Below are 9,845 nucleotides of genomic sequence, written 5' to 3'. Positions count from 1 at the left end.
GTCCAGCGCTGTCCTCCAAGACCCCAGTGACTTAGGTCAGGGCACGGCGCCCCGGCCGCCGAGGGCTCTTTCCGGGCGGGCGGGCGGGCGGGGTGGGGGACGAGGCACGCGCCGCGGCGCCGGGCGGGCACCGCCGCCCGCGGAGGGGCGGGGAGGAGGGAGGGGGATCGGCAGCTGGCAGAGGTGGAGGGGGCGGGAGGGGAGCCTGCGCGGGACTGAGCCTGGAGGTGCGGAGCGGGCTCCGGAGAGCGCTCTCGGGGCTGCTCCTGTCTGAGCAGCAGCGGCTGGGACTCGCTTCCTCCCCACCTCCTTCCAGCCTCCCCCTTCCCTCGGCTCGGCCCCGCCGCCACGCCAGGCCCCCCTCCCCGCCATCCTCTCGCTCCCCTTCTCCCTTCTTGGCACTTTCCTCTCCAACAACCCTCCTGGACAAACTTTGATGGAGAATTTCACACCACGCTGGAAAAATGCCGGTTATGAAAGGATTGCTGGCGCCCCAGAACACCTTCCTGGACACCATCGCCACCCGTTTTGACGGCACACGTAAGTCCTGCACTTCGGCGAGGGGCCCGGTATTTTTTGATAATGATTTTTGTGTGTGTGTGTGTGTGTGTGTGGAAATTACTTTCGCTCCCACCTTCTTTTTGTGCAACAGCGGAGTGAATCTCCTTCTGTTCCTGCCAAGGTGTCTTTTGTGCGGAGAAATTTTCATTTCCTCCCGCGGTTTGGTGCAGCGTGCACACTTGGGTGTAGTTGGCCCCCTTGATTTCCTGGGGCTCAAAGGAGCCTGAAGACTGGCCCCTCGTTCCCTTTGGGACCTGTCTTTTTGGTACCTCTTTCAGGAACTGGCTTTTATTCAGTGGATGAGGTGAGAGTGGGGATTGTCCATAGTGGTGAATCTGCCACCATCGTGTCCCACAATTTCAAGTCTTCCTCGATTATAGGGAGAGTTTGGAATGTTCTTCGTCCCCATGGAGCTTCCTCCTGTGAGGTCTTTCGGATGGCATGATTTCCCATGGGAGTTTGAGAAACGCAGACTAGAGTCAGGAATTGCCAAAAGTGTAAGCTTTCTGTAGAATTCTAAACATTCTGAGTCTGTCAGAATCTTGATTCCTGCTTTAAACTAGAAGAGTGTACCTTTCAGTCCTGAAATTATCCTAACACCCGAGGAGAAATTGTTGGGGAAGGAGGAGCTGGGCATTAGGAAGGCTGATCTTACCATAAAAGAAAGTTTCGACATTTTTTTAGGGCAACTGTTATTGGACGTTTAGCTTGTTTACACGACAGGTGTGTGTGTGTGTGTGTGTGTGTGTGTGTGTGTGTGTGTGTGTTGTGGTTGTTGTTTTAAAGAGAGAGAGAGAGTGTGGATGCTTGGAACAAGTGTTCTATTTCAGGACCACGGTCAGGTCCTGATTCCTTCCTAGTCTTTCTCTAGCTCCCTTCTGGAGCCCTTTGGTCTTCCCAGTAAGCTTTCTCCCGGTAATTAAAGTCTGTAGTCACTTCTCCAGCAAATGTTCTCAGTTGGTTTCACTCTGAATATCCATTCACACTTTCCTCCTAGCGTATGTTGCTTCTGTGCTTTCTCTCTTTTCTCTTACTATTACACCAGACTCCTAGAAACTCATTTATTTAAAAGGCTTTTTTCAGTGGTTTAGGTATCATTGTGTGTGGTGGGTGTTTTGTTTTTTTGTTTGTTTGTTTGTTTTTTACTATGATGCTATGTTTCTTGGAGCTGGTATGGAGAGCTCATTTAATTTTATTTCCACTCCAGTGTTCTAGATACACACTCTAATGATGCTGGGAAGTAACGCCTGGACTTTTGAACTTTGGGAATACTTGGAAAACTTTGCATAAGGGAGAGATGAAGCATTTACTTGATTTTGTTCAATTTTTGTTTTTGACATCCAGCCTACTCATGGTATTGGGGTGGATATTTTTCCAGTGTTATCTTTAGCTGTAGCCACTCTCTCCCTTTGTATAATCTAGATGTGTCAGGCAGCATAAGAAAAGTGCAATGCCATGATATATCTGTCTTCCTTAAATAATAATATGATAAAAAATTGTAATAAAATGTCAAGTCCCTGCTACTGCCATTACCTCCACCACCTAGCCACCACACAAATTTACCACTGCAGTCCTTAATCATGCATGATTGGGGGGTGCTATGTTTATTACCTTAGGAAGTAATCAGTTTTATGTGGGTGTTTGGTCTTGAAGTTGCAAATTTAATCCTCCTCCCCCAAAGCCTTCTGGCATTGGTCACAATGCATCTATTTAAAAAATGAAGTAATTGGTAAAAAGTAGTTGCTTATATCATTGTCATTTAAAGTTGCATGGAATGCCTTGTGCAGTGAATCATCCCCGAATAGCCCTGGGAATTACCTCAGGGTTCTACTTAGATATCAATTGTTAATGAGAGGCTTTGGATCCTCAGTGTGAGGATGTCTCTGTCACTATAATATTTGACAAGCAGAGGGCATTTAGAGAGAGATGGGTGTACTAGTGAGTAGGTCTTTTTCTATTTTAACTACACATTAATGTTAATAAAATAGAAGTTTAGACATTTTAAATCCTTATCTGGGAAGACCTTCATCATATATCAGCATTTAGAATAATTTTTAAAAAAATTAAAACTGTTGGAGTGCATGCTTTGTCTGTGAGCCACAGCGTCTGGGGAATTCCTGGAGGGAACCACTTTGTATGATATCAATCTGAAAATCAGTGAAGCACATTTCAAAGTGATGAGTAACACAAATGTTTTGTTTACAACATTTGCTGGATATTCCTTGTCCCAACAAACCTCACTCAATGAAAGAGGATTATACTTTCACATTTGTTTTTTGTTTCAATTGCAGGATGACTTGAATAATCTGAAACTTAAAAAATACTTGAAGCAAATCTTCATCCACAAATTTCGCTGTGTCTAGAATCATGAGCATACCATTTCCCCGGCTAAATATTCAGTTTATCTTGTTATGCTATCTTTTCTGTGTTGACACAATTTTATTTAAGTAAAATTACTATCCTGGAAACTCTTCTCCTATGGTTATCCTTCTTTCTCTTGATTTTTTTATAGTGGTCATTTATTTTCTTGTGCAAGATAAAACTGTTAGCAAGTTTTAATGTTGCTAAATTGTTACCCCTTCAAATAAAAACTATCCTAGAGAATGGACAATGTTATTATACTAAAAATGCAATGTGCTTACTTGCTAAAATTTTTCTGCATTATTTCTTAGGTACATTTTATTGTCAAGTTAGTTTCTTATTTTATTTTGGACAATTCTGATAAAAAGCCAGACAGCAAACAATAACCCTGAAAAACCACTTTGCTAACTTAACCATGATGTCTGTAGTATTATTGTTAGCACTATTGATTTTATATATATATATATATATATATATATATATATATATATATATATATATATATATATATAGCTAATATGCAAAGTGCCCCCTTGGGAGTTTGACCAGGAGTTCATGAGTTTGATCACTTGCTATGACATGTGCTGACCAGACCACCAGGGGGCGGCGCAGAACAAAGGAAGGCCCTGGCGGGCAGCTGGAGGGCCCCAATAGGCCCTGATAGCCAGCCAGGCCTAGGGACTCTACCCATGCATGAATTTTGTGCACCAGACTTCTAGTTATAATAGAAAATAATAAGACAAAACAGCATCTAACATTTCCCCCAGGAAAAAAACAAGTATATGACAAGAAAAGCCTACAACATCATCTTACTAATGTGTCAGTTGATGTATAATCACAGGGCAACATAAAACAATTTAATATACTTTATCACCTAGTGACATTTTATTGTTTTACGTAATAGGATATATTTTACTTTTAATATTTAAAAAGTGAGTTCTTTGTCAGGATTGAAAGACAATTGTGGACCATTAATTAAAATTGTTTTTCTCATATACAATATAAATTTTTAAAAACTATTAGAAAATATAAATATTTGTATATAAAACTACCCTAAAATATATTTACTCTTAAAATAAAATATCTTCTCATTTGTGTTTAATTCAAGTGCAAATGAGACTTAGAAAAACTAAGACCTTGGAAATATTGAATATGTCTACCCCATTTAGGGGGAAAAACAACCCCAATTACTTTATTTAACTCATTGGATGTAGCCATATTTCTCATTTGAAATACTCTAACACACACACACACACACACACACACACACACACACACACACAATCTTAACATTATGACCTGCATATAGTTTACTCCTCCATAGTTCCTATTTTAAAAACACATTTAATGTATTTAAAAATATATATTTTCTTAGTAGACTTTTGCTTTAAGTACATGAGTATTCATTTGGGCAAAGGGAACATATAATAAGAGATCACAAGTACATACTTTATAAAATAGTTTTTAGTGCAAATATTTGCCACAGAGTACCATTGGAGAAAAACACATTTTTGAGAATATAATACTTTCAGAGGGAAACAGCCATTCTCAAACACAATGGTACATTAGCCTACATTTTCTAGTTATATCGAAATTTGGCCAGACTACTTCCCCTTTGGGGTTAATGAGGCAAGATTTAAGCTTTAAAGGAAGTCTGGGGCCCAGTGGACTCTATCAAGGAGATTTCAGTCAAAGCATTCAAGAACTGTGCTTCAGAAACTCATTCATGTTTGCATATGTTTTATGTACTCCTGTTATAGGCTGTTCAAACGGTCCAAGAAAATTTGTTCTCTGAAAAGAGGCAATTCTCAGTGACTTTTTTCCCTCTTTATGCTTTCATCAAGTTAACATTAAAAGCATAGAGAAAAGGGTAATGTACCCAATGTCCTCGGAGGGGGAAGGATAAGGTGAGACTGTGGAGATCTGAAGTCTTTGCTTAGTTGTAGTCTGGAAAATATCTTAAATTAAAGGCAGTTAGCCAATAAAAAAAGATGTGCTCCATTATTACGGGTCTGTGTGTATAAAAGGCTATTATATGAAAACAGGAAAGGAAATATCTAGCACTTCATAGATATCTCCCCACAAATGGGAGATTCTAAAGACTTTTTAAATTTTTACATGGTATTATAGTTTCTTTTATTGCTCTTCTTTATGTTTAGGGAGGTAGTTCCTGTGTTAGTTTTCTATATCTGTTTAGCAAATTTTCACAAACTTAGTGGCTTCTTATCTCACACTTTCTCTAGGCCAGACATCCAGGCAAGGATTAGCTGGGTCCTCTGCTCAGGGTCTCACAAGACGGCAAACAAGTTGTCAACTGTGATCGTGGTCTCAGCGGAAATTAGAGGCCCTCTTCCAAGCTCATGTGGTTGTTGGCAGAATTTAGTTGCTTGTGATTTTATGATTGAGTTCTCTTTTTTCTTGCTGGCTGTCAGCCAGGGACTTTTCAGCAACTAGAGGCCACCCTCAGGTTCTGGCCACATGGCCTCTTCTATAGGCCCTCTCACAACAGAACCGCTTACGTCTGCCTTCAAGACCAGCACGAGTGCCTTTCTTTTAAGAGCTCACCTGACTAAGTCAGGCCCAGCGAGGATACTCTCTCTTTCGATGAACTCAAAGTGAACTGATTATGGATCTTCATTTCCTCTGTAAAATCCCTTCTAAAATCATATGCCCTGTCCACTTGCATGGGAGAGGGATTAGACAAGTGTGTATATAGGAGTTGGGAATCCTGGGTGCGGTCTTAGAATTCTGTCTTACTACAGTTGCTATTGCACGGCTGTACTATCATACAAAGTGTAACATTCTTGCATTTGTTCTTCATGAGGCGGGTTTATTGAGCACACTTTGTAATCCTACGTGCACAACTCTGCTGAGTTTATGGCTGAAATTTTTGTGAATACGAGGCCCAACTCATGAGAGGGTGGGTTTTCCTTCACAATGGGGGATGACATGAGTAAACCTTACCTAGGACACGTTCAGTCAGTTGTGCTGTCAGATTCTTCATTCTCTGGTCTGAAAGTAATGTGGGAGACATAGGTATATTTTCAGAACATTACTCCCTGTCTCCTGACAGGGTGCTCCCTCTTTCCAGATAAGAAAAGTTACATGGGATCTATTAGCCTATGTATAAGTATCTTAGTCTGCCCTGGATGGGGTAGCAGTACAAGAATGTGGCATCTGCAAAGAATGATACCAAGTCAGGTCCATGCACACTAAGGTGACTGAGCTGTTTCCATCTTATTAACTTTATTAACCAGGTCATTTCTGGTCCAACTATGTGGACTGTTTTGAAACACTATGTTTCTATCTCTTTCTCATGCCTATAATCATGTTTCAGATTTAAGAAACTCCCCACAATGCACTGTGCATTGAGGTTGGTTGGCTGTGTTAAACCAAATAAATTTTTTAATTTAAACTTAGTTCCAGGTTTATTAAAAAATATAAAGGAAGAGAGAGGGAGAGGGAGGAGTCAGAAGAGAAGTGAGGGAATTATTTATTCTCATTCTTTGGCCTTTGTAGATGAATTCTTCACCCTGCAAAGGACTTATCACAGGGGCTCTCATAATTTCCCCACAAGCAAGTATTTGATTTTGATATACAAGAATTGGATTTACGTGTTTACCAAAATATATTTCTTTTGATGAGTAAGACTACACATAATAAGAAGCATTCTATTACGTAGTCTCTAAAATATTAGATAATTTTGTTTTGACATCATTATATAGAAGAAAATAGATAGCTAATATGTCAAGAATGGAAGTTATGCTCACAATATTTTCTTTTTAGGCTCTGGCATTTGGCATCACCTGTAGACCAAAGGCCATGGCATGAGCCCTCTTCTGGCATGAGAAACATATGAAAAGTCCTGAGCTGCCAGTTTCTGGGACATCCTAGACCAGTGGTCGGCAAACTCATTAGTCAACAGAGCCAAATATCAACAGTACGATTGAAATTTCTTTTGAGAACCCAATTTGTTAAACTTAAACTTCTTCTAACGCCACTTCTTCAAAATAGAGTCGCCCAGGCTGTGGTATTTTGTGGAAGAGCCACACTCAAGGGGCCAAAGAGCCGCATGTGGCTCGCGAGCCGCGGTTTGCCGACCACTGTCCTAGACCTAATGTACTTCTGAGAGGGCACAGTCTTTCTGAAGAAATCTTTACTGTATTCATTCGATCAGCCAGTCAATCAATTACTCATTTCTTCAACAATATTTAATTAACACTGACTATATACCAAGTTATTATGCTAGGAACTTTGGGATGAATCGGGCTTGGCCTGCTCTCAAAGAGGACAATGAATGTATGCACAAATTGCCATAATATAGGAGGGAAAGGGATAAGGGTATTCAGGAGCTGTAGGCAAAGGGCTGTGCATGTTTGGATTGGGTGGGAGGGGTAATTTCTGTGAGAGAATGGCCTGAGAAGGCTTCATATAATAAGTGACTTCTGGATGAGAATAATTGGCTCATCTTTCTCCCTCTCCCTTCCTCTCTTTCTCTAAAAATCAATAAAAATATTTTTAAAGAGAGTAAGGGCAAAAACTATATTCTATTTACTTTGCCAATTTGTGTAGCACTTCTCACTGAGGCTAAACTGGGAGGGGGGAGGGGTCTTCAGAGAGAAGAGCAAGTATCTTTGAGAATGTGAAAGTGGCAAGGTGGAGGAGGCAGGAGGACATAGAAAGTCTATTAGGCCAGGCATGGAATGTCTTCAAAGCCAGAGTGCTTTGTCATAATAAGCCATTGGAGCTGATAGATCCTTGTCTTGGCAAGAGAACTATGGAACCATCTATGCCTGTTGTAAAAACCCTCGACCTTTCCATATTCCACAGGTTGATGGATACTATTGGAGAAATGTCAACCTTGAAACTTAAGATGCTTCTAACAATGCCTTTACTCTTGGACGGGGGTCCCATAGAATGCAGTGGAATGGATGTATTCATTTTCTTATGAATGCCTGCTTTGCCCAGGAAGCTGACTTTGTGTTAGGAAAGGAAAAGATTGATTCTGACCACATAGCTGAGTCTCCTTCTCCACCCCTGTGTTGTACTATAGAATTATGCCTGCGGAGAGGAAAAAGGATTGAGAGTATGCTAGAAGCCAGTCCCAGGGAAGTCGATTGGAGAAATGCCAACAGTAAAAGGTACAGAATTGCAACTGCTGCAGAGGTAGTGGGGTTCACCTGGCAATGTATTTTGCTGATAGAGTCTGACTGTAGGTTTTTTAATCCATTTGGGTTTAGCGGAGTCTACAAACAAAAAAGAAGAGACTTCAACTTTTCCTTATGGCATGTTTAGCAACAGGAGCAATTAAAGAGCTTCCTCAGCAATTTAAACAGTCAGATATATTTGTTGGCTTATAAATTCTCTGGAAGATATATTTTGCTTTCCTTTATAGCTGTTAATGCAACTATCTATATTCCTTAAGCCCTCCAAAATTCACGTCCCCAGATGAACTGATAATCTCTTCTAGCCTAGGAAATCCATCTGTCTTCTCATGTTTTCTGGCCCCATTACTGGCATCACCACCCACCCATTTCTCCAAGCTCAAAAAAGGAGTGGGCCTGGACTGCCCACATATCTCAGTGGTTATCAAGTCTTTGAGATTTTACTTTAGAAATGCCCTAATTTGGCTCCTCATCTCCCTCTTCACTGCCTCTGTCTCAGTTTGGATCCGCTGTTTCTTATCTACATAAATACAACCTCATTCTCATTAGACTCCTGTGGTCTTAGGCCCTGATCCCACTCACTCGAAACCCCTGCAGGCTATATTGTTCCCAGAGTGATTTCTGTTTTAAAAAACAAAAACCAGTATGACTATTTAATCACGTAGCCCTCCTACTTAAAGCTATCTATTGGCTCCCTGCAATCTCTTGGAGACTGTCCAAAGTCCTTAGTGTCATCGACTCCAAGATGATTCTGCAAAATCTTTTTCAACCGCTGCCTCCTAGGCTGCAGACACACTCACCCCCAAACATCTGCTCAGTCCTGCTTCTGGGCCTCTGCATGTCACTTGAGCAGCAAGATCCTTTATTGTCTTCAAACCCCATCCTGAAAGTTGCTATCTACATGAACTCTTTCTGTGAAGCTCCAGGTAGAGTTAGGTGACATTTCCTCCATGCTCCCACATGACCTTGCCCATCCCTCTAGTCAGCTCTTACCTGGGCTCTAATTACATGCTTTCATATTTTAACACTCAAACTACCACCTCCTTGAAGCCCCGTCTTCACTCATTTTGTATCCCCTTAGCTTAGACTTGTGCTTGGAACAAAGTCTTTGTTCCATAAATGTTTGAGTGAAAGACTTAAATTCCTTTGAAGCCAGGGTTGTATATTAATTAGTTGTCTGTATTTCCCTTCAGTGGTAGCTGGTGTTCCTTTCATTCAGTAATGTGTGATTAAATTTAGCTTTGAAATATAATTCTAAGAAGACTGGCTTCTAGCCCTTCATTTTCACATGTTTTAAGTACTAATTTCTTTAATAAAACTTGAATGATAACAGTGACTAGGATTTGGGGCATGTCTATTTATAGGTTCTGTACCAGGCTGGCGTTTTATCTGTTCCTGCCACAATCCAACAACCCTGCAAGGAGGATGGAGCCCCCCTTTTTGTTTCAGATGACAGAACTCAAGCTCAGAATTTTTCCACGCAATTACACTAGCTTACTATAGCCTGTGACTTTTTTACTATATCACACTGCCTCTAAATGTGGCGTTTTTTATAGTACATATAAACAGACTGGGACAATCTGTGGTATCATTTCTAGTTTCTATCTCTTGCAAAAAGAGATTTCTGCTTTAAAGTTTTTAGCCATTTCAGGTTATAGGTTTTTTTTCTGTTGATATGTTATGCTTTAAGTACTTGTTATTGATGTATTGTTCTTAAATAGGCATTTCAGACACATCTACAACTATTAAATGCATTCA

At 40.6% G+C, this 9,845-nt stretch overlaps 1 protein-coding gene across 1 annotated transcript in view; it reads left to right on the top strand.

The window, feature by feature from the left end:
• Positions 1 to 464: 464 nt before the first annotated feature.
• KCNH8 (potassium voltage-gated channel subfamily H member 8) overlaps positions 465 to 9,845 on the top strand; it is a gene marked incomplete at both ends in the record, with an annotated part of 278,772 nt that continues 269,391 nt past the window's right edge. The window contains one exon of the mRNA XM_079794504.1: positions 465 to 540. Within this exon, the coding sequence (XP_079650630.1) occupies positions 465 to 540 (76 nt within the window). The remainder of the gene's footprint in view (positions 541 to 9,845) is intronic.

The sequence above is a fragment of the Cnephaeus nilssonii genome (assembly GCF_951640355.1).
Source record: "Cnephaeus nilssonii genome assembly, chromosome: 17".
Classification (NCBI taxonomy): domain Eukaryota; kingdom Metazoa; phylum Chordata; class Mammalia; order Chiroptera; family Vespertilionidae; genus Cnephaeus; species Cnephaeus nilssonii.
This window is presented reverse-complemented; position numbering and strand designations above follow the sequence as displayed.